Raw genomic sequence first — 25,765 nt, 5'->3', positions numbered from 1 at the left:
GAGGTGTTTAGGGCTGAAAGAAGACTCTTAGAGCTTCCGCATGTAACATTGGTATTAGAGCATCAGGCTCAGCAAGGCTAAACGCTGATTTAGTCCCATATGAAGGTGTACAGGTCCAAGGTACATGAAAGTGCATAGGTACGGCCCAAGGCAAGGAACACAAGACCGGGAAGAGCTCCCAGGAGGTTGGTTGGTGGTGTTCCACAAAGCCCAAAGGCAATGGCAGTCCTGTGAGCCAGGAAAGGCTCTCGGGCAACGTTTCCAAGGGAGGATGATCCTCCAAGGGGTGGAGTGAGAGTACCAGACTCATTTCTCAGGGATAAAGACCAAGACGGTGTTTAGAGACAGGGCAGGAACGGATTGGGGACTGGATGGAACAAATGCATAGATCTTATTCAGAGTTTGAGTGGTTTTGGAGACCGGGCCGGGTTTTCAGTGAAAAGGGTTGCCAGAGATGGATGGGATGACAGAGGGACTCCGGGAACAGAATGGGATGATGACAGTCATCCAAGAACAGGTTGGAATCCCGTCATCAAGTTTAGCATAGTGGGATGTCATGTGCAAAGGTTTTGCCCATGGACATGTCCTGAAGCTAGTCCTGAAGGGGCAGCCAGAAAAAGATATTAGAACTAGGGATTTTGGAGCATGAAGTGCAGATTTGGCAAGTGTTGGACTAGGAGAAGGACAAGGAAGACCTGTCGGCTGCAAGAGTGAACTGTCGGCTGCAAGAGCAGGTCGGATCTGCGTTTTCCAGAATTATGTCCAGTTGGCTGGCCGACCAGCAGTCGGCCAGCACTCTAGTTGTCCAAGAGCCTATATAAAGGCACTAGTGCTCATAGTTAGAGTCAATCACTCCCCGTTTGGGTGTGGGTCTAGACTAGGACTAGAATAGGTATTTTAGTACCTTTTCAAGGCAGCCCATGGCTGTAATAAGGATTATGTACCTTTTTGTTCCATATGAAGATACTGAATTTCCTGCCATCTCTCTCTCTCTTCTCTCTCTTCTGTCTGCGTTTTCTGCATCAGCAAGTTCTAAGAGGTGTTTAGGGCTGAAAGAAGACTCTTAGAGCTTCCGCATGTAACATTGGTATCAGAGCATCGGGCTTAGCAAGGCTAAACACTAATTCAGTCCCATATGAAGGTGTACAGGTCCAAGGTACATGAAAGTGCACAGGTACGAAGCCCAAGGCAAGGAACACAAGACCGGGAAGAGCTCCTAGGAGGTTGGTTGGTGGTGTTCCACAAAGCCCAAGGGGATGGCAGTCCTGTGAGCTAGGAAAGGCTCTCGGGCAACAGTTCCAAGGGAAGATGATCCTCCAAGGGGTGGAGTGAGAGTGCCAGACTCATTTCTTAGGAATGAAGACCAAGACGGTGTTCAGAGACAAGGCAGGAACGGATTGGGGATTGGATGGAATAGATGCATAGATCTTATTCAGAGTTTGAGGGGTTTTGGAGACCGGGCCGGGTTTTCAGTGAAAAGGGTTGCCAGAGATGGATGGGATGACAGAGGGACTCCTGGAACAAAATGGGATGATGACAGTCATCCAAGAACAGGTTGGAATCCCGTCATCAAGTTTAGCAGAGGGGGATGTCATGTACAAAGGTTTTGCCCATGGACATGTCTTGAAGCTAGTCCTGAAGGGGCAGCCAGAAAAAGAGATTAGAACCAGGGATTTTGGAGCATGAAGTGCAGATTTGGCAAGTGTTGGACTAGGAGACGGACAAGGAAGACCTGTCGGCTGCAAGAGCAAGTCGGATCTGCGTTTTCCAGAATTATGTCCAGTTGGCTGGCCAACCAGCAGTCGGCCAGCACTCCAGCTGTCCAAGAGCCTATATAAAGGCACTTGCCACTAGTGCTCATAGTTAGAGTCATTCACATTGTTAGAGTCATTCACTCCCCCTTTGGGTGTGGGTCTAGACTAGGACTAGAATAGGTATTTTTACTACCTTTTCACACGGCTGTAAGGATTATGTACCTTTTTGTACCATATGAAGATACTTAATTTCCAGCCATCTCTCTCTCTCTTTCTTTCTCTCTCTCTCTCTCTCTCTCTCTCTCTCTCTCTCTCTCTCTTCTCTCTTCTGTTTGCATTTTCTGCATTAGCATGTTCTAAGAGGTGTTTAGGGTTGAAAGAAGACTCTCAGAGCTTCCGCATGTAACATTGGTATCAGAGCATCAGGCTCAGGAAGGCTAAACGTTGATTTAGTCCCATATGAAGGTGTATAGGTCCAAGGTACAGGACTCAAGCCAATTGCGATGTTACTTGCATCGGTGATTATCTGAAATGGTTCGTCCAGTAGCTTACATGTCTCGTAAGTTATTGCCCGCAGAGAGAAAATATTTAGTCTACGATCGTGAACTCCTTGCAGTTATACAAGCCTTGAAACATTGGAAACATTTCCTTTATGGCCGTGACTTTGAGGTTCACACTGACCATCAGGCATTACGTTGGATTCAGACAATGCCAAGTGCAGGAGTGACCGACAACACCGCTGGAGCCAGATATTCCAGCAATTTGGTGGTATGATTGACTACCTTCCAGGAAAGGCCAATCCAGTGGCCGATGCTTTGAGTAGGAAGGGACAAGTAACTTCGATTCAGACCACTAGACTCGACCTTGTTGGTACGGGACTAGATGACATGAAGCACACGTACACGGATTCAGAGGAATTCGGTACATAGTGGGAACAGGCTTTGGATGGCACAGGACCATGCCACTTTCTGATACGCGATGGTTGGCTTTTCTACAAAGGCCGACTGTGTGTCATGAAGTCATTCAGGGCAGCTCTTCGCCATGACGCCATTATTGGTGGTCATAGGGGCATGAATTCGACTTTGGAGAAATTGGAACGGTAATATTATTGGTCAAAGATGAGGCGAGATGTGTTTACATATGCACAACGCTGTGATATTTGTCAAAAGGTGAAAGCTCCTCGTGGAAAGAAGATAGGGTTATTACAGCCCTTGCCAATTCTTGAGGGACCTTTCCAAGATATCTCAATGGACTTTGTCACGAATCTGCCTCCCAGTCCGAGTAAGCGTAATACTCAGTGCTTAACTATTGTTGATAGATTTAGCAAATTTGTTATGCTTATTCCTGCAGGGCCAATGTGACAGCCGAGGATGTTGCCATGGCAGGATTCCTAGGTCCATAGTGTCAGACCGAGATGCCAAGTTTACCATTCCTTTTTGGAGGGCATTGTTTGATAACTTTGGTACTAAATTGAATTTTTCCAGTGCATTTCACCCACCACAGACGGATGATCAGACAGAGACATATAACCAGTTGGCCTTTGATGTGCTGAAGTGTTATGTCCACGATTAGCAAGGTAAGTGAGAATCTTATTTGCTTTTAGTTCAAGCTGTTTTGAATGATTCTTTTTCTTCAGCTATTGGCAGGACTCCATATGAGGCACCGTTTGGAAGACCATTCCAGTCGTTTTTGACCAGGACCTCGTCTTCAGTACCTGAAGCGAATAGAGTGACGGAGTCTTACCAGGAGATTTTAGAGTCAGTAAAAGACAGGTTGACTAAAGCGCAAAAGGCCTACACTCGACAGGCTAATAAAGACCAAAGGGATATGAAGTTTTCGGAAGGGGATTGGGTTTATCTTCGGATTATGAAGCAAAGGTTGAAGTAGGTGGACAAGCGATGCCCAAAGTTGTCTTTCAGGAGCTTCGGACCTTTTCCCATCCAGAAAAAGATTAATGAGGTTTCAATGTAGTTGAAGCTACCTCTGAGTTGGACTATGCACGATGTGTTTCACGTCAGTTGGTTAAAAAAGCCATATGCAGGTCCAATTCCTTCGGAAGTTAAAGACGAGGCGGAACCAGATATTATTGATGAAGCAAAAGTTATGGTTCCAGAACAGATCCTTTTGCACTGTTTCAAGCATGGCTCAGGCCGAAGCAAAGGCAGTTCCTCACGAAGTTTCAAGACCGAGGGACCCACGAAGCGGTATGGCTTGCATTTAAATGATTTTATGCTGTATTTATTCAGTCGTGGAGCAAATCTGGGACAGCTGACTGCAATTAAGCTAGCTGACTGGTCTTCCTAGAGGGTATAAATATCTAGCCCACAAGTCATTCTTATCATTTGCCAAGTGCTGAAGTTGAAGCAAGGGCGAGGACAGCCTAGATCAAGCTAACGCAGAAGGGGTGAAGGATTGAAGGTCAAGGGCAGAGATTCATCTCAGCCAAGAAGGTTCAATCAGTCTTTTATTTTAGTATTTTACATCATTCTAATAAAAGCATTTGACACGGTGCCACGAGAGAGACTCTTCCAGCGCCTACAGTCATTGGGGATCACGATTGCCAACATGTGTCCAAATGGATTCAAAATATGCCAATTGCTTTCAAATTGCGTCCACGTGCATATACTACAATCATTTGTTGTGTTGCATTAATTCTCATGGCCGTGATTTTTCCAAGAAACACACCCGTGTTTCCTCATAATCACGCCAGCAAATCTTCATCCAAATGTTCAAGTGCATGGTATTGGGTCACTCGCCGGAACTGATCATGCTTGTTGCTAGGCCTTTGGAACTGATCTGAGAGCTAACTGATGTACTGGATCTGAGTTACACAAGGTACACAAGTGTAGATGGTGGAGTATATGATGTTCAACAGCAGTTTCCTTGCCCAGAACTGGAAAGGAACAACCCAAGAAATATGCACGGGGACGTATGGATCAAGACCAATCCACGAGGCAGTACAGCCGTCAGCCTTAGTACAATATGATGCGGAGCAGCTACAGGTGAACGGCAGTAGACAACAGGCAACAAACATAAGTAGACGGCGGCAGATCTGGTCGGCGGCGGCCAGAATAGCTGGTGGCAGTACGGTGGCAGCTGGTGGCAGGTGCAAAGGTACAGTCAGCGTAGGTGGCGGCGCTGCTGGCTGGAACAGGAGAAGATGCTAGTGGTAGCGCTGGTGGCAGCAGTAGTCGGCAGCTAGGTGGTATAGGTGGTATGGCGGTGGCGCTGAATAGCAGGTGGCGGCTCCGTATAGTAGTGCAGACAACAGATTTGTACAGTACGGAAGTACGTCGCAGGCGTACAGCAGTAGGGAGAGGGTGGCGACGAAGATGAAGGTCCTCTTCCACTTGATGATGATGAGAAGGGAGAGGTTCATGCTTATTTATACTTGAGGGAAGCCCTACTTTTTGCAAAAAGCGGGCCAAGCTTTTCACTTTTTCACTCTACTTTTGTCTTTGACTTTTAATAATAAAATATTACTCAACTTGAATCAAAGGTCTTTAGTTTTGCTTTTCTGGCTTTAGGGCCTTGCTTTTTGGCCCTAGAGTTGCTTTTTGAAAAAGCGGCTTTTAGCTTTTTGGTTCGGCTCAGTCTCCTCTTGCCAATGGTGCCCCTGCCTCGCGGTCAACTCAGTTTGACTTTCTTGCTTTTCCTTGCTTTTTAACAAAAACTGGTGCTTTTCTTGGGGTAACTTCATGGTCCCTGTTCCCATGCTTTCATCTACCTGTCCAGTGTTTGGGCATGCGTTGCATCTTGTGAAAAGAGCTAGGAGGGCCAAATAGTTACATGTTCCTCGAAATTAGGCCAGTGCCGATAGGTCTTACTATCGACTCCTGCTTTGAGCGCCTCTGCATTAGGACAGACTGCCACTACTTCTGGTCCAAACCAGCTCCAAAAACCTCACAAGCGGAGGGGGATTGGAGCACAACTCACAACCTTTTCCCCTAGGCTTTAGGATCCACATGTGGACCTTTGGCTGCTGGTGATTTCTTCCACAGCGTTGTAATTTTGATCTCCTCGGAGGGTTGTTTGCTTACCTCTTTTGAGGGTTTCAGTCTGCTTTCTGCAGTTGCCTTTTCTGACTAATATAATGATCTATTTCTGGGAAAAAATAATGTCTGGACAAGTACATAGAGTGACAAATACTATGGGCTGGATGCTCGCCTGCATTTATCCAATACTGCTTGTTCTTATCATTTTTTATGCAAAAACATGTAAATATATCATGTTTTTTTGAACAACTTAACAATGTACACTGAAATTTATCATGTGCCACAGTATGAAAGAGCATCAATGTCTAAGTAGACAGTCAATAATGATTCTTATAGTGTGTACATAGGCTACTATAAAATTATCTCATTTTTCCAATGATTTGGCTATTGAGGATTGGAATGTCAGGTTTCTCAACTTTTCGGTCAGTTTGATTCCTTAGTGGAGGAAAAGTGAACAAGCCCTGCTCTTTTCTTACAGATGCTTATGCAGGCGAGTTAGGTTTTATTTTTTGTACCATATGGTTGAAGATAGTAAGGTAATTATACATGTGACCATAAGTATTGCGTGTGGAGGTGCTAGTCTGTTCAGAATTGTGAAGTTGGCTGAAATTGCTGGCTAGTCTGGAAATCTTTCTATTACTCACTGTCAGCACTCCTTTTTTTTATGGTCTTTGTTTGGCTTGTCTCTTACAATATGTGTCAATCAGACTGTTTCTCTAAGTTATGGAGCAAAGAGACAAGCCCTTAAATATGTTTTGTTGTGCAGCTTCAACCTGGCCAGGTGTTGTTCGAGCACTTTGCCAATGTAACAAAATAGAGTATACCTCTAACAAAAAGAGAGCTCCCAAACCAATTTTCCCAAAAGCTCTACGAAACGTGATCCAGAAAGCTGAAGATCGCAGCCGCGCTGGTAAGATGTGTCTGCCTTCATGAAAATTTTATAGATTTTACTTAGATTAAGTACAATTTGGGAAATAGGGTGATATAGTCAGAAGAGGAGAGGACTGCTAATTAGCCAGTGCCACATAAGTTTGTATGGATGAAGACCCCAGGCCATCTTGACGCTATTGTAAACATAACAACTTTATGTATGCTTTATAATGATTGCAGCTTTACAGAAAATGCTCAAAATTATAGAAATTGAGAGCATGAATATGGAGGTCAATGACTGTTTATTACAGCTGCATTTGCAAGTTTTTAATGATTCCAGATTCATTTCTCACTTTTGGGCATCATCAGGTTTAGGAGAACCATCACTTTTAAGATGAACAGTGTGATGCGCATGGGCAGTAGAAATTCTGGCTCTTTGGACAGGCTGGACAGGGCCACTGGACAGGCCACGTGGGCAGGTGGACAGACCGGTCAGACCAGGCAGAGCAGTCGACCAGCCAGCAGATGAGTCGGACCAGCCCATAACCAGCATGAAGCTGCCAATCAGCACCCAACCTGCATAATTGAAGGGCTGCCCAGCACAGATTGTAATGACCACCAATCCTAGTGTGTGTGGTCTGTTGGTGGCCCCGGATCTATTCCAGATTGTAATGATCACCACCAGTGCAGATAGTATTGATCACCAATCCCAGTGTGTGGTCCGTTGAAAACAGTTTTTATTTCAATTTGATCATCCTTGCAGTGTGCGTGGGTATTTCTGTGTGTAGTTATGTGATTAGAGTACTGGGTTGACATTTGGTATCAGAGTAGTTTCTCAGTCAGCCTGCCTTCTTTGAGAACACAAAAGCCATCCTCGAAAGTAAAGCCAACCGTCACAGAGAGAATAGGAACCAGTATGGTCAGCTTCAAAAGATAGATCTAGAGATACTACTCCTTCATAGAAGTGAGCAGATCTGAAGACACAATCCACATGGCATCACCTGCTCAAAGCATTTGCAACTACATTCTAAATTTCAAACTAAAACGGGGAAAGTTGAGGAGGATGAGTTGAGTGCGTCAGCACTTCCAAGGTTTCCATGGAATCAACCATGCTAACAGAACATCCAAAGACAAAGGGACCAGTTCCAGTGCCCACAGTTTTCGAGGAGTCAGTGGCAGAGACATCATGTTGAAGGTTGAGCCCGCAGCTGCATGAACACCTTGTTGGAGCAAAAGAGCATCATGTGCACCCTGCTCCAAGTTAAGCAAGAGGGGATGTCATGTGCATACCTTCTAGTGGTGTGATGTAGACATTTCCTTACCATTTAGCCACTTTAGAGGACGTGTTGGTCAATTTTGGGGCTTTTCAATGTGTTTGGTCTAGGCACCCAATGAGCAATCAAGAGTGGACACTTTTATTATATTAGAACATTATTATTATTATGGTGTGAAAACTCTAGATTAGGGTTGGCCAGCCAACTAGCCCAAAAGTCACTATAAATCGAGGGCTATGGCTGAGGGTCATATCATTGAGTATTTGCTTTGATTGCTACAGTAATGAATAAGTACAAATGGAACAGCAAGCTGTCCAAAAAATGGACTGAACTATATGTGCAATTACCTCAAAAATGGAGGCAAACAGATGTACCAAACAGAGAGCTGAATCTGCTGTGGATCTATCACCTTTAGACAACTTGATGCTTAGTGTTAATCTCTGATGGTTAAAACCAGCTCCTCAGCATTTGGGGATCTTGTCCTATGGGTGAAGGAAGAAGAACAAGATGATGTGCGAGCCCTCAAGCTGACAGTCAAAAGCAAATTTTATTTTCCTGTATTGATGGACTTTTGTTTTGGACCAGCTGGTGGGCGCAGTCATTTTCAAGAAGTGGGATCTCAAGTCCAGCAATTGTCAAGTTGAGATTCATCAGGATGATATCCCCAAAACAGCTTTTTGGTTTGTGTGGATTTGTGGTCTTGCATGGACCCTAAGAAGGAGATGGCCATTCTCGATTGGCCTACTCCAGCAAATAATCGCCGGGGAGACCAACCCTCTTACATAATGCTATAAAAGAGGTGATTCTTTTTCATTTTGGAGAGGCAGAGTACAAAACCCTCAACCACATGAAAGTTTTGGTCTCCTCATCCCTTGTTTTGACATCCGATCTCAATTGCCCTGTAGCCACCAAGCGTGTCCACGCTGGATGACCACTGTAACAGTGTCACACTTCACACCGTAACACTGTCACATCGCCACATAGGGTCAACCTAGAGTACCACCCCGGAGCCTTCGGTGGACCATCTGGAAGCGGAGGCACACCACAACGGACACAAAGAGCAGTGCACACACCTGCATTGAAGGCACCGGCTGACACTCCAATGGGCATCTCCTAGAGATAGGAGATTCTACCAAAGGCTGCTACCTCGGGGCATCTACCAAAGATAGGAGATGCCACCTACTCCACCGACTTCACCACGTCTTGCCGGACTGCTTATATGGTCCCTCGACTCATCCTGAACGACATCCTTCATGCTTCATCCTTTATACTACATTCTTGCCTTAGCCTTGGGTGCTGTCGTCACTTGTCATCACCTTGAGCTGTGTGTTGTCCTCTTCACTGTGACCTCTGCTGAGTGTGGACGGTATAGTGAAGGACATGTAACAGTGTTGGAGTAGTGCAAGTGTCGTCTAGCTTCTTGTTCCTCTTGCAATCTTGTCACTTGTGTTGGGTTTCGCTCCATAGTGTCTACTGGTACGTGTGTTGTGTGTCACCTTGTGAGCATCAAGGACTCCGGATATACTGTCCAGAGAAGAGCCACCACTTAGTGTGCCGAGTAGCCAACCCTGCTATAGGTACACTAAAATTTGGAGGCCTGGTGGGACTCTCAAAACTTGGAGTCCTGTTAGCTCACCCGTATCTTTGTGTTCTCTCTGTATGCCCAATACACGCTCCCGTGGTAGTCTGGTCAGCCCATCCAAAATCCCTCTCTCAATATGTTGCTACAGTCGGAAGAGGTTCATTTACATACCACCTAGGGACCCCCTTCCACCTCTCCATATGGCAGCTAACCTTGGTAATTCCACTCTTGGTAACAAGCTGGAGGCCAAGCCAACCCTCTTGGGCCAGCCAATCCTCCTGGCGCGGAGCCCCTTTCCACTGTGCCGGGCCGAGTTAATGTCAAGCTCCCAACCTTAGAGGGTTCTTCCACTGAAGAATCAAAGTTTGTCAAGGGATATATAGTATGCAAGGACCACGCCTGTGACCCCCAATCGTGGAACAAAGTTCATTGAGCATTGTAGAGGAAAGGGACTAGAGAACATTCTAGAAAAAGTACTGTAGGTGACGAGTAGAAAGAATGATGCTTCAAGAGAGCAATATCAAAAGAGAACAAGAGAGGCCAATTGATGCCAATATTCGAAGAGAATCATGCACAAGGCGAGTAAAGGCAATGGGTCGTATCTAGAAGCTACAGTTTTGACTTTTACTAAGTTCTTGCAATTTGAAATCAAAGCAAAGGTTTTGACAAGTTTTTTTAATACCTTTCACAAGTTCTATATCATAAGGAAGTTATGGTCAGATTTGTTCCATAATGAAACCAGTCTTTGATCAAGGTTTGACAGAGATTTGATTGGGTTTCACTTTGTTTCAGGTGCTTCTCTTTTCCTTCCCCAAGATGTGAAAAATATTTTTTCCCATTTGTTAGAAGCCATTGTCGAGGCCCCAAGCTTTGTCCCTGATTATAGTCACATAATTCGTCAGCTGGTGACAGTTGCAGATTACTGCTCGCAAATGACTAAACACGTGTATGGAAGTGAGTACTTTTACTTCTTAAAGCATTGCAAGTCTATCAGTGACCTGAATTTGAATTCTATACATGTCAAGTTGTTTTTCAGGTGGTGAGTGACAGTACTTTAAATGATTAGAAGTGCTTTTAAGTTGGGTTTTCCATTTTCCACAGAGCTTGTGGGATTTTTCATGGAGAAAGCAAAGGTACTTGTCCATGAAAATACAACGGAGGCGTCTTTATCCAAAGAAGAAGCCTTCCGTACTGCAACAACTTTGCACTGTTTATTGCAAAATCCACCAGAAGACTTTTTGGAGAAAGTCAGAGAACCTTTAATCGAAGGCCTAAGTGACATTTTTTTGCACTTGAGGTTTGTTTTAATGCTTTTACAAACTTTGGCTTATTCAAAGTAAATAGAATATGCATTTTGATTCAAGAACGTGTGTGCAATGATATGGTTTAATTAATGGGAAAATTTCCCTCTAAAATGCACAACTGATTGGAAGGAAAGGAAAGCCTGGGCCCTAACAGTTTGCAGCCAAGTCAAAATCACCCTATCATTCATGTATCCATTTAAGTTTCAAGGTTTAAAGACACAATCACAACATTTATGTTCTCTCAAATATCACTTGTGGCTTCGTATGTTGCAACTTGCTACTCAAGAAGTTCATTCACACTAGAAAGAAAATAGATATTTATAACTATGAATCTCTATCGTTTTTCTTGAACACAAATCTTGCTAGGGTAGAGTTTCATGTAAAATAGAAAGAAAAAACCAAATTAATCTTAGATTCATTTCGAAAAAAAATGTGATAGTTGAAACATTGAATTTAAAAGAATCATAATCAATCCATGACGTCTTGTGTTGAATCATTTACGTATGGTGCCAATGTTGTCAATCTGATGGACACGATCAACCATGATTGCTTTAGGTGGTCGCCTCCATTCACTCATGTAATCAAATTTATCCATGTTAGAGCATGCACCAGTTGTTGATGCCATGAAGAGGTATCATCTTTATGTAGATCGTTGCCCTTGTAAGAAAAACAACTACCGGAAAAGAATTCGCAATGAAATGCAAAGTCCAAAGACTATTTACCACTTTGAGGAGTCCATGCAACAGATGTATGTGTGTCACACATAAGGGATCTTGTCTATAGCATATTATTATTATTTTATTTGTGATTTGATTATGGTGTGAGCATCACCAATTTTGGTGTCGCACGAGTTTTCTTGATAAGTACTCCATGTCCATGAGAACCTCTGAGCCATGCCTATGTGCCTTTGAGCCATGTTCGGACCTCTGAGTTTACCTTGCAGGTTATGACATCAACAATCTTACTCTCTTGGCATTTTACACCGTTTAGTGATATTCCTCAGTTGGAGGATCAATTTGGGCATTTAGAAAGCCTCAGGACATTTTCTAGCGTACAACAAATCAAGTGTACCATATGATGGTGGACGATAAGCGCTAGATCACTGAGACAGCTAATAGGGTATGGAATATCAGGAAGAGTAGGGCTTGGTGGAAGGAAGTAATCTTACAAGGCTGGTGGTCTAAGATTGCATATTAAGGGAAGGTGTTTCTATATGGCGCATGCTAGTTGGAGGCTTACCATTGGGGGACCAGTTGTGAAAGCGGCAGATTGCTTCTTGTAATTGTGTGTTTTGTACTACATGCTTGGAAACATGCCCGCATCTTTTCATTTCATGTTTGGTGGCAAAGAAGGTATGGGATTTCCTTCTCGCATATGGACTTTGTTGACAAGTAGGCCCATAAAGATTAAAGACTGGATTTTTGGGTGGCAAGATTTCGAATGGGCTAGATAACCCAAAACATTCAGTTTTCTTTCCTTTTTTCAGGTGCACAGGTTTGTGGCATACCTGGTTAACTAGGAATGCCTTCATATTTGATGAAAAATTTGGTAGTACACCTCATATGGGTCATATAAAAGGGCTACTATTGTGGCAAGTCTCTTCCTTTGGTCAGCTCATTTGGTGGAGAATGACATGGTTATATATTGGATGAGGGTACTCCGAGCTACACCTGGGGTTCGGAGTAGTGATGAAAATCTAGTACATCACACATGGCAACCATGTGGCCATTTTGTAAAGTAATTTTGGTAATATATCTTCTATTATAAAAATAAAAAGACCACCCAAGAGTAGAATCCCTTCTCTCGTAATAAGATTCGTGTTCCATTTAGTGTGCCTGGGCAACCAAGCCCACTACACGAAGATTAGGCTCCTCCCTAGAATGATCATTAGCACCTTCATTTGAAGTAGTTGAAGTAGTTGATTACATAGTTGCCACTTTAAAGGATGAGGCAAACCATTCAAGAATTTTGCATTGACAGCTTAGCTGAATATTGCAGATCCCGCAGATGTACCTGAAAGCAATTTTCAGCAATCAAATGGCATGAATCCTACTTATAGAAAATTGGCCAGATGCTGAAAATGCAGCTATATTCTACATTTCAAACAGCGGCGGCCTGGCCTTAATCACACAGTTTTCTGTCATCTATGTGACAGCACCTCCCAAAAGAACCAGGGAGTCAATGACTCAATTGCCCTCGCATATACATGAATACTACAGGGGTGCACCCTGGCGGTTCTTTGGGTCCTCAAGCATGTTGAAGTCTCCTCCCATGCACCAAGCGTCTACTAGGGTAGATCCTGGCGTACCTGAATCCTAAAGGTGGTGTTAGGAGCATAGATGTTGAGGAGGCCAAGTCTGGTCTCCCCAACTTGGAGAATCAGCCACTATTGCCGGTGTCCACCACCTGGGAAGCCCTGACATTGGTAGGGGTGGGGTAGGAGTGGTACATGACTATGCAAACCCGAAGGAATGCAGCCAAAGTGTCCCATCCAGCGACATATGAAGCACTGGCCCGGGAACCCGGATATGATGATCTAATGATGTTGTAGACATCAAGCAATAAAAAACACACTGTGATGCTTGAGTAGTCCCATATTATGTACTAAAACGCCATGCATGTGACTATTTCTTCTCTCTAAGTTTATAAGACATTTTGAGAGAGAACCAATTCTAAAATTTGGTTGATGTCAATGAATTAAACCAAGGTTCCTTTATTTCTTCAAATTTAATGATTGACACCTCTGTTTTCTTAACACTTTGCGTGGACAAACTGCTGTTAGAATGGTCTTTTGATGAACTTTTGAAGATTAAATAAGGCCCATCTGTCTAGTGGATCCAATTTCTTTTTGCTTGATATAGCACAAAAGTTTTACCTCAAAGGGAATTGTAGTAAGTAATCTTTCTTCTTTTCAGGGATGAAGGTAGAGTAGCCAGAAAACTCGTTGCTTCTTTGAATATGTTTCTCTTGAAAGATGGTGTAAATCTTGGAGATTTACTCATTGATCTCCATTCTAGCATCAAAGGCTTTATGGTGCGCACGTGGAAAGTAACTCGTGATCGGGAACTTAAGGTATATTCTTTTGTGTTTTTTTTGGATTATGTGTTGAATATAGTGTTGCCATGCTATGTGTTGCTAATTTCATATGGCATCTCTTGTAGGATGAACTTGTATTATATGGTAGGTTGCAGTTGAAATTAAGGGCAGTAGTCATCTTCATGGAGGGTGAATTCATACAGCAAATGCTACAGCTGGTCGAGAAGGACCTGGATCAAACTTGTGCAATTACCTTTTCAGCTGCATCATATCGGTAGGCCAAGAAACTTTTTCCAGAACTATGATCTGTGCAATCAGCTGGATCAATTCATCAGCATACACGGTTCTCATATAAGGAAGCAATGTTTACACTTCTTTAGTACTGGTAATCAGTATTTTTTTTGTTTCAAAAAGTGTTTTCTACTTTGGACAGTTTTGATGGAGGAAGAGAAGGAAAATTCTGGACCATTACGAAAGGAATGCGGTGTTTTCTTGAGTTTGCAGCTTCAATTTTATTTGAGGTACATGTCCTGGTCGATTCCTGACTTTGTGAGTTCGTCCTCTCAAAAATTTTCATCGTGTGGTGGTTTTGCAGGCAAGCATGAATGCTGGCTCCAAATATCTGGCACCATCAAAGAAGCAAAAGAAAGAGGATGTTTTTGCTACTATGACTGATCGCCTTATCAAGGGAAATTGTTTGTGGTAATGCTGATGCTCTGACAAGAATTTAAATGTTTGAAAGCAAGCCATCAAATACAGTTTCAAGGAAATATGTTTCATACCTTTTGAAGCTTCAAAAAAGTTTCATAAATTCTTTTCAGCTGCAAACTTTTCTTTATTTCTACTGATATAGCAAGTTCCTAGTACACTCAAAAAAAGCGACTGTTTTTGTTTTGTGCATGCACAAACCTTTGCAAGTTTTGTCCTTACTGTGAAAACCCGCATCAAAGCCATTTCGTAGTAAGTTTGGGCTCTAGACTTTCTGTCTGAAATATTGAATTTCATGTGCTACTAGTTACCCTATCAGTTCAACGTCAATTTATCGGAAATTTGTATGTCGTTCAATTGCTTGCAAAACTTTCTCCAGTGTTTGTTTGCTTCTTGTTGATTTAATCTCTCAATTTGTAAGGTTAGATATATTGCAATATTATAAAGGTATAAATAGTTTTCTTAACTTGGGCTTGAAAATGTTTCTTTTGTAGGTGGGGAGCATTTTGTCTCTTGGTTCGTTACCATTATCAAAGCATTTCTAATTTGGTTCTGTCTGAGTGGTTGAAGACTCTAAGCTGCCTTTTAGAAAGGTAGACAAGCAGAGAACCCAAGTCATTATAGTTGGGATTTATCTGAATTCTATGTTGTGGACAATGCTGTGTCTAAAGGAATGTTTGATGGGTTATGTGGATTTAGAGCATTGTCAGAGGCCTCGAGCAGCACCCACAGTTTCGAAGCTTTAGTATGGATCTTGAGGTAAAGCCTTTTGCTCCTTCACAGTTATGAATGCAGGTGAAGCTTTTCTACTACTTTATAAACATGGATCATATCATTCTAGACAACAAACATGTGGGCTTGTGTAAGTTTGAGAGCTTCAGTTTTTACTTTTTCATTCTGTTCCACAAAACAGAGTTTTTTGTCTATCACAAAAAACTCTCAGTTTATCCAAAATGGAAACTGCTTTTGTCCATTTAAACATTGCATCGGCTTTTCAGGTGTCTCCAGGAGTTGAGTGCTGTCTGGCCTTCCATTTTATGTGTAAAAAGCAGGGAAAATTTATCTCCTAGTTTGGAAAACCAGGTAAGCTTGCTTAAGACAGGTATGTAGAGTCTTTTTTTTTTCTTGGTAGAAAAGATATTTCTAGTAAATATAAATAGACCATACAAAATCACGGCTAGAGGCCGGAACAAAGAATCCTCATCCCAGAATGTAACCAATTTGGGGCACAAAGGTGCCAAGAGAGTCTTGTGGGGGTGGATGAGTAAAAGATCCCTTGATCCCATTCCCTCATGAAAACATTGCGCTTTGCTTGCGCAGATCTGGATGGTCCCTGTATATGAGCCCATGTGGTCATAAGAGTGAATAATATCTCCCCATATAGTACAAATGCACTGAGTGTTGTGTATCTGAATGCCCTGTATAGCCTCTGTGCATCTGGCCCTCAAAATCTGCCAAGGTGTGATACTCGCAATGATCTCCCAACAAGTAGTATCAATCCTCTGCCGAGGTGGTTTATACTGTGCATGAGAAATATCGAGTAGCATGCAACTGTGGGCCACACCTCTTCATATCATTATGACGGTGTCCAAATCTTTGCCCTCAAAATATATATGTGGATCAGACTGAGTGAGCCAAGCAATAGCACCCCAAGTAACAGAGATGGTATCTCTCTTCATTGAGTTATAGAGCCCCAAATCCTCTGAGTAGCTCTACACACTACTGTCTCAGAAGTTACCGGGCATTGGTCTGTACCAAAAATGGCCCTTCTCTGATTAATAGGGAGGCCACCATGTAAGCATAACCAAAAGAAGTGGAAGATCTGGCTCCTCCTATATGAGTGTCAAAGGCTGTGGCCGGTGGGCGTCCTCAAGACCTGTGGGCATTCACACACGCAACACAAAAGCATGTAAATTGGTCAAGAAAGTCCCCCATCGTCCAAGCTTTGTACCAAGTTTTCCATGTAGGAAAAATCAAGGAAAGTCACATTTGGTGACATAAACTGCTGTTTGGGCATCCACTAAATGTCCAAATTCTCAAAGATAGTTTGCAAACCATGTGTGGAGGAGGGCATAATCACATGCTTACTTGGAAGAAAATTTTGGAAAGCTTAACTTTTGCTTTAAGGCTAGTTTTAGGTTGACAATAGGTGAAAAATTTGCTCCAGATTATCATCGTATTGTGGTCAATGCAGTAAGAATTGATGGCCAACCCTCACAAGTACACGACCATCCATGCACATGCACAAGTCTCCTTGGCATTGGGGTGCCAAACCTTTTTTTCCCCCCCCCCCCAGAAAGAGACTTCTAATAAGTATGAAAAAAACATACAACAATCACAGCTATAAGCTAGAAAAGAATAGAATCACCCCAATATGTAAGGTGATTTCAACCACTGAGGAGCATCATGATGCCAGGTAAGACCTGTGGTACTAGAGGAAAAGAAGATGCCATGGTCCCACTCCTGCATAAATATCATGCGCTATGCCTGCGCAGAACAAGAGGGCCCCTGAATGCGAGCCCAAGTAGCCATAATGTATGGATGATATCACTCCATATAGTACTAATGCACTGAGACCCAAAAATCTGGACACCCTCAATAGCCTCCGTGCATCTAGCTCTCCAAATTTGCCATGCTCTAATACTGGCAACAATCTCCCAGCTGGTGTCAATCCTCTGTCTGGGGGGTGTATAATCAGAGTGAGGAACATCCTGCAATAAACCATGCTGGGCAATACCTCTACGAATGAAAATAGCAGAATTTGTACCACTGCCCTCATAAAAAAGCTGCGGACCGGACTGGGAGAGCCAAGCAACTGCCCCCCAAATCACATGCATGGCTCAGCCACTCAATTCGCCCATAAGTTGGGCTACAGAACCCCAAATCTGCTGTGCAGTGCTGCATCCCCATAAACAATGTTGTACACTCTCAGAATCTGCCGCACACCTAGGACAGGATGGTGCTACACCGAAAACCGATCTCCACTGATTGGTGGGGAGACCATGTAAGAATAACCAAAAGATATGAGAGATCTGGCTCCTTCTGTATGAGTGCCAAAGTCTATGCCAATATCTGGGAGAAATATCATAGCTCTCCCAATGAGGCTTGAGAGTAGGGATCCTATGCATCTGTCGAGTGAGGAAAAGCTTGGCATTCCGGACGGTGAAAGTGAAAAAAGAAAGGCTTTTCAAAGGATCGAAGGCATCAATCCACTCCCGCTCTTCTGGATCCCACTGAAGATATCTGATAGGACTGCCACCATATAACCACAAACACCAAGAGCCATGAGTCACTATCTTTGAAGAAGGGTCAATGAACCAATGCTTCCCCGAACGATCAACAATCCTCACTGGAGCCTAGTATCTGGGATGATCTCCTCCATACTACATCTTCTCAATCTCCCTCTAGGCATGATAGAGTAAATGATGCAATCTGTAACCTCCTGGCCCAGGAGAGCAATGACCAGCAGAGGTATGCCTATCCTCGAAAAAACTCCCGGCCAATTCGGATGATAGTCTCCATGAAAGGTCCCAGAAAGCCACTCATGTGGAACAGCTGCATCAATCTGATCAATACGAATGCGAGAGTCCCTAGGATGCTGAATGGATGCAGCTCTCCGATCCTCCGAAAGACTCTTAAAGGTCTTCCAAGCAAGAACTGTGTATACACACCTCTCCCATCCTGACCACTGCATGTAACGAGATGCACTAAGTGCCTCATCCCTAATGAGCTCGTTCCACATAATAGGTTGTCGGTCAGTCTCATCCAAAGACCTAGGAAGCCTTTGTCGCAAAAAAGATCTCATGCTTCTCCATGCTCTGACAATGGTTGCAATAAGAGGGGAAGAGGGTGCCCTGATATCAGCCTTTGTGGACAAAAAACGTGTGTTGGGCATCCACACTCTCCCGACCTTGGGTGTACATCCGGAAATCTAAGACAAGAAAAAATCCTTCCAAGGCCCAACATCCAGATCGATAATATTCAAGCTCCCCTCTTGTTTGGGCTGAATAACTATAAGCCAAGCTACCTTGGCATGAGTGTCTGAGGTGCCATCCAAACCCGACCAGAGAAAATTGCGGATCAATCTCCGCGATTAGCCAATGCACGCACGAGAGAAGCACCAACAAGAGGCAATAAACCCAGTTGAGGTAAGCAATACCTGATTAGCCAGCAAAGCTCTGGAAGCTAAATCTAATCTTCTGGATACTCATAAGTATCGGAGCAAATTGCTGTGCAGGAGAAATATCAATCCCAACTTGGCATCCCAAATATCTAGTAGTGCATCCTCTGCTGATCCAAGTAAAACCAAGCTCTCCACGCCAAGCAACTCTTAGTGAATCACTAACCCAAAAACCAACAGATTTGTGCCAATTAATGAGTGCCCTTGCTGCCAAACAGAACTCCTCTAGTGCTACCCGGAAGGAACATAAGCATATATGTGAAGCCTCCAAGAACATGGCTGTGTCATCAGCTAACTCAGAGTCAACCAATTTCTCTTGACTACGAAGAGGCAACCTCAATCCCGAAATACCAGCACTGGAGCGGAGAAAGATGTTCATGGCCTCTGCAACTATGATATATAATAATGGGGCTAAAGGGCAACCTTCCCGTACTGAGCGAGAAATCTGAAACCGCTCTCCTCTCTCACCGCAAGCGAGCACTCTACTGTGGGCATCACGATACATGCATGAGACTCCCTTGATCCATCTCTGAGAGAAGCCCATATGGCTAAGAGTACCCTCAAGGAAGTCCCAATCCACTCTATCATAGGCCTTCTCAAAATCCAAGAGCAGAATGGCTAAGGGCTGATTGCTCGCTTTAGCCCATTCGACGGCCTCCCAAAACGAGGGAATGTTATCAAAGATGCTCGTGCCGTGTAAGAATCCATTCTGAGTATCATGAATGACATCCTGCAGAATTGGTTGCAATCTGATGCTCACTCCCTTAGCAAGAATCTTATATGCAGTCCCAAGTAAGGTGATAGGTCTCCACTGGCCAATCAATGTCTTATCCCCACTCCTAAGAATAAGATAAATAAGCCCCTTAGTGAGAGAAGAAGGCATAGAACCCGTGTCCCACATCTCTTGCAGAGCCGATGTGATCTCAACCCCAATCTCATCCCAAAAGTAATGAAAAAAACAGGGGAGAGGCCATCCTCCCCTGGACACTTACCATGAGGTAAGGCGTGAAGAGCATGACTGAACTCCTGCATAGAAAAAGGGCCATCCAGAGCGGCATACATCTCCTCAGTGATCAAATGTGGCAATGCATTCCAAACCTTCCTCTGTGCCCTGTGTCTCAAATCAGAATGCGGCTCAGCACTAAGAAGCTGGCGATAGAAATCAGTGGCAAATTGTCTAACCATAAGAGGACTGAGTGAAGAGTGCCATGTGAATCCTGCAATTGCCTGACACTATCTTTGGGTCGTGAGTAGCAAAGAAATGTTTGTTAGATCTGCCACCCATCTGTGTCCAAAAGGATTCCTGGGCATGGAAATGGTACTCTGCGCGTTGCTCAAGAGAGTGATGAAGTTCTGCCCTAACAATACATAAAGAATCTGCAACCCATTGAGCATGAGGATGTTTCTCGTGCTCTTTTTGCAAGGCAGCCAATCTACGTCTAATAGCCCTTTCTAAATCCAAGGCCTCTTGCCTCTTAGACAGGGCACATATGTGATAAAAGTCACTAATATCACAGAGAGCAGAGGCCAGGCTTTGAGTGGCATGTGTGAGAAATCATGAGATCTCCAAATATCAAGCATACGACGCGATAGCTCTGCATCTGAAAACAAATGATCAGGGATGCGTACATGGGGTACTGATCCATGGCAATTTGGATCTCTAATACATAACCACTGGGCAATGATCCGATCTAGAGGTGCTTGTAGCAATAAAAGTATGCCCACCTTTGTCAAGCACCCAATCATCCACATAAAATTTGTCTAACTGTGCATAAATACATTCTGCATCTCCTCTCTTGTTAGACCATGAATAAAGAAGAGTGGATGGACTCCTCAAAATGTCATCCTCATGCCAACAATCTTTGCCATGAATGTAGCTCTTGCCTCACAGGATGTTGATCCTTCTTTGGAGGATGAGGCTTTGCAGGCACATGATCTATATCCTTCACAAGAGGATGCTGCATTACAGTTGCAGGATGATTGTACCCTTGAGGATCATGTTGCGCATTAGCATTGTCATGGTACCTCTCGAGTTCTGAGGAAAAGAGGCGGGTGCAGAAGAAGGGGGGCAGAACGGCGGGAGCAGCTGGGGCAGCAAAGGCAGTGGGGCAGGCGGGGGCAGCAGATGGGGAGGCGGGGGCTGCAGAGGGGCTGGCGGGGGCAGCAGAGGGGCAGGTGGGGGCAGGACAAAGCACCGCAAGCTCACCTCTCGATTCCACGACTACCCGGGTGCCAAACTTTTGTTTTAGCAAAGATCTTCAATTAGTGTGTACTTGCCTCTTGAAAGAGTGCACAGAGCGGAAGCAGAGTGGCACTAGAATGTGCTGAACAGAGAGTGCAAGAGAGAGAGAGATATGGAGCAAACTATGCTGAATATACTGAACCAAAGCAGTCCCAAGCAAGAGACAGTGATAGTCTCACAAGTGAGGGAGCAAATAAGTACAAGACTCTATGAAAAATGAGAGGCCAGCACCCACTATTTATAGTGGGGAAGAGCTGGCCGACTGGAGCATAGAAACAGGCCGACTGGAGCTGTTGGACATGGCTCCCTAGAAAAATGCCAGAATGGCTGGGAAAAATCCCAGAAAAATACTAAAAAAGGGGTGGCCAGCCCACAAGCAAGGGCCATGCAAAAGGGGACCAAATGGGCACCATACAGAGCAGAAACTGGGGATGAAAGTACTAACACCCCCTCTCAGCACCAGATGCTGAACAAACTCCGAGAATCCGAAGATGAGGAGCCAAGGAAGCCTGAGAAACCGGCTTGGTGAACAAATCTGCAGCATTCTCTGCGGAAGGACAATACTCCAAACGCAAATCTCCAGCAAGAACCCGTTCACGAACATAGTGATACTGAATCTCAATGTGTTTCGTACGAGCATGAAACACAGGGTTCTTGGCGATGGCGATGCAACTCTGATTGTCACACCAAAGAAGAGTAGATCCGGTAGGAGGACAGCCAAGCTCCTCCAATAATCTCCGCAACCATATCACCTCACATGCAGCATAGCAAACTGCACGGTACTCCGCCTCGGTAGAGGAAAGCGCCACAGTAGGCTGCTTTTTACTGCTCCAAGAAATGGCTCCAGACCCAAGTGAAAAAACACAACCAGTGGTCGAACGCCGTGTATCTGGATCTCCAACCCAGTCTGAGTCAGACCATCCAACAAGAGTGCGTCCTTGGCCATAAAAGATGCCAAAATCCAGAGTGCCACGTAAGTACCGAAGAACTCTGAGAGCACACCGCCAATGCTGCTGACGGGGTTTGGATGAGAAGGAACTCAATAAACTGACTGCGAAGCATATATCCAATCGGGAGTAGGTCAACCATACCAAACAACCGACGAGAACCCGATACTGTCCCTGATCAGTCCCTGGAGAAGCATCAAGTGAAGAAAGCTTCTCACCAATATCCAAAGGAGAAGATACTGGTTTGCACCCAGTCATCTGAAATCTGTCGAGAATCTCCCGAGTGTACTTCTACTGAGAGAAGAAAATGCCCTTCGAGGTCTGCCAAATCTCAAAGCCAAGAAAATAGTGCAAGAGGCCCAGATCCGTCATCTCAAACTCTGTCTCCAAAGCATCCATAACAGAACGGATCCGCACAGAATAAGAACCTGTAAAGATGAGGTCATCAACATAGACCACAATGATAACAATCAACCCCCTCTCAAGGAGGATATAAAGGTTCGAATCTGCATGAGAACGGCGCAGGCCGAGCTTCTGAAAGAACTCATCAATCCGCTGGTACCAAGCCCGCGGAGCCTGCTTTAGACCATATAAAGCCTTCTACAGCCGGTACACATGATCCTGTTTGCCCGGAACAACAAATCCTGGCGGCTGATCAACATAAACCTCCTGTGTAAGCTCTCCATTCAAGAAAGCCGACTTGATGTCCATCTGGAAAACGGGCCATCTATGATGTCCTGCAAGTGCAAGAACGGTGCGAATGGTAGTCATTCGGGCCGTTGGAGCGAAAGTCTCATCGAAGTCGACACCAGGGCGTTGAGCATAACCCTTGGCAACCAACCTCGCCTTGTGCTTGTCCAAGCTGCCATCAGCTCGGAACTTTGATTTGAAAATCCAACGCACACCAATCACCTTACGCTGCAGAGGCCGAGGCACCAAAATCCAAGTGCCATTCCGTTCGATAGCATCCAGCTCTGTCTGCATAGCATGACGCCAAGACTCATGTGAAAGAGCCTCGTCTACAGAAGTGGGATCAGAAGGACCATTAATGATTGTAGACATAAGAGCATAATTAACAAACATGTTGTCCTCATGAATTTGTTTCCCTGTAACTCTGGAAGAACGCCGAAGAGAACCAGGCGGAGGAGCAGAAGGAAGCTCACGTAACCCAGAGTCACGAACTGTCTGATAATACCAACCAGGTACAGATCTGCTCGAACTCGTCGGAGGAGGAGCAGGGTCATCATCATCTGACTGAGAATCCTCAGCTGGAGGTGTAACAGTAACAGCGGGAGCAGGAGGAGGAGTAGGAGGAGAAGAAGGAGGTGCGGGAAGAAGAAGCTCACCACCCCCCTCTGAAGATGTAGGAGTCTCGTCGAACACCACATCACGGCTCACAACAACTTTACCGGCTTGAGGATCATAAAGACGATATGCCTTGGACACAGTGCTGTATCCGAGAAAAGTCATGCGCTGAGACTTCGAGTCCAACTTGGAGTGGTGCTCCTTAGGCACATGAACATATGCCGTACATCCAAATATCCGGAAATGAACAACGGAGGGCTTCTCACCATGGAAAGCCTCATATGGAGTTTTGTCGGGAAGAGCAGCAGTAGGAGACCTATTCTGAATGTAGACAGCAGTGGAAGCCGCCTCAGCCCAGAAACGTCGAGGTAATGAAGAATGCTCAAGCATAGCACGGGCCATCTCCATAATGGTCCTATTCTTCCTCTCGGCAACTCCATTCATAGATGGAGTATATGTAGTAGTAAGCTGTCTCCGAATGCCATGTGTCTTGCAATATTGCTGAAACTCCTGGGATGTAAACTCACCCCCTCCATCGGTCCTGAGAGCCTTGACCGAGTGACCGGTCTCTTTTTCCACCTCGGCTTTCCAATCACAGAAGTGATGAAAAGTCTCATCCTTGGTCTTCAGAAAGAAAACCCAAGTATATTTGGTAAAATCTTCCACCATCACGAGCATGTACAACGCCTTACTCAAAGACGCGGTACTCATAGGACCACATAAGTCTGCATGAATGAGAGCAAGTGATGTCGAAGATCTGTGTGTCGCCTCCTTCGGAAAGGCGGCTCGGTGGTGCTTCCCCTGTAAACAGGAGGAACAAGGAGAAGACGGAGCCTTGATGGTTGGTAATCCATCAACCAACCCATCCTTCGAAGCTCGTTGCAGAAGCTGATAGCTCAAATGGCCAAACCGAGCATGCCAAAGAGCAGAAGAAGCACCAGAAGAAAGCAGAGCGGTCAGTTTGTAGAGACCACTATCTTGGACTCCCTGAGCCAAGATGCTACCAGTCGCTTTATCACGGATGGTAATCTCATAACGAGAAAAGATCACCTCCGCACCTTGAGCTGTAAGAGCACTCACTGACAAAAGGTTAAAAGCCAAATCTGGAATATACAGAACGTTAGAGAAGTACCTCTTGTCCTCTTCAGAACGGAAGATGGGGATAGTGCCATGACCATGCACTGGCACAGAAGAAGAATCACCCAGAGTGATCTCGCCTGATCTGGCAGTGAAGTCCTCGAACCAATCTCGATGGGGTGTCATATGAGCAGTAGCACCGCTATCAACAATCCAAGACCGTGACTGAGAAGTCACAAGAGCAAGTATACGCCGAGTACCTGCTAAGAGAAGAATTCCATCATCCTTCTTGGGTTGAGACACCGCCGTTGAGGAAGAGTTCTTTGCTGCTTCATCACGCTTCTTCTTGTGACATTGGGGTGACTTGTGACCCTTCTTGCCACAATAATGACATTCAATGTCCTTATTCTTTGAAGATTTGTTGTCTTTATCCTTATCGGAATCCTTGGAGTTCTTGTCAGAACCCCCTTTACCTTTCTTTTGTTGAGACTTTCCTTTATCTCGTGCTGCCAAAGCTCCATCAGGGCCACCGGAGGTGCCAGTCCGCTCTTCAAAGCGAGACTCTATCTGCATAATGGAGGGGAGAACTTCCTCCCAAGTAACTGGAACAGGACGAGGAGAAGAAACCAGAGACTGAAAGTATGCATCAAACCTCTCTGGAAGTTTGGAGAGCAGCCGAATAGCCATATCCTCTGTGGAGATGTCCTTGCCACAAACAGCAAGCTCGTCCCGGAGATCTTTCATCTTCGAGATGAAAGCAGATAAAGATGGAAACGCAGAAACTGATAAGTTCATAAGTTGCTTTTCCAATGCCAAAATCCGACCCGGAGACTTAATCTCATAGAGATCTGCAAAAACCTTCCAAACTTCATGTGCAGCATCAGCTGTACGCACATGAGAGAGAACATCATCCTGACAATTCAACATCAGGAAGGAGAAAACACGTCGATCATTCGACTGCCAAATATCAATCTGTGCCTGAGTCACACCACCGGAAGCAAGGGTGGGAGGGGTGGCATTGGCTGGTGTAACAAGCCAATCCCAGAGATCCACGCCACGCAAGGCCGATTTCACCTTCACCTTCCATAGGGTGTAGTTGGAACCATCCAACTTGGCAGACTCAGACTCAGCAAACATATGAAGAGAAGTGGGAGCAGCCATCACAAGAGCTTGGGCTCAATCTCACGAAATGCACAATCTCTGAAGAAAAGGTGTCCTCCACAGGTACCAAGAGTGCCACCAAAGCCTGCAACACCACAAGCCCCCTCTGCAAAGGGAAAGGACCACTGGAGAGGAAAACGCAGCAATGAACAAGTGCTGTCCTGTAGAAAACAGGCCGCCTGCAGTCCAATCTCCAAGTGGGCAATGAAACGCTGATCTCCAAGAGCCAGACGGCTGAATCGGTGAAGCCAATCTGAAGAAAAACCGACCAGCAGAGTGCTGTCAAGAAAACGCAGCAGCAAAGGCTATGGATCTGGAAGAAAACGCAGA

The 25,765-nt window shown here is 44.8% G+C and overlaps 1 protein-coding gene across 7 annotated transcripts in view; it reads left to right on the top strand.

Annotated features, from left to right (window-relative positions):
* The window catches only part of ATM (Serine/Threonine-kinase ATM-like protein), a 317,444-nt gene that overhangs the window by 16,162 nt on the left and 275,517 nt on the right, over positions 1–25,765 (top strand). For all 7 annotated transcript variants that reach the window (XR_015261774.1, XM_086772522.1, XM_086772521.1 and 4 more), the window contains exons 3-12: positions 6,516–6,659; positions 10,268–10,429; positions 10,577–10,772; positions 13,695–13,851; positions 13,941–14,089; positions 14,249–14,336; positions 14,411–14,517; positions 15,018–15,116; positions 15,223–15,282; positions 15,522–15,606. Coding sequence is in view for 6 of the 7 variants with exons in the window: in XM_086772522.1 (XP_086628648.1) it covers positions 6,516–6,659; positions 10,268–10,429; positions 10,577–10,772; positions 13,695–13,851; positions 13,941–14,089; positions 14,249–14,336; positions 14,411–14,517; positions 15,018–15,116; positions 15,223–15,282; positions 15,522–15,606 (1,247 nt within the window). In the remaining variant the exon portion in view is untranslated. The remainder of the gene's footprint in view (positions 1–6,515; positions 6,660–10,267; positions 10,430–10,576; positions 10,773–13,694; positions 13,852–13,940; positions 14,090–14,248; positions 14,337–14,410; positions 14,518–15,017; positions 15,117–15,222; positions 15,283–15,521; positions 15,607–25,765) is intronic.

The sequence above is a fragment of the Cibotium barometz genome, chromosome 32 (assembly GCF_041138505.1).
Source record: "Cibotium barometz isolate CiBa-2024 chromosome 32, ASM4113850v1, whole genome shotgun sequence".
Classification (NCBI taxonomy): domain Eukaryota; kingdom Viridiplantae; phylum Streptophyta; class Polypodiopsida; order Cyatheales; family Cibotiaceae; genus Cibotium; species Cibotium barometz.
This window is presented reverse-complemented; position numbering and strand designations above follow the sequence as displayed.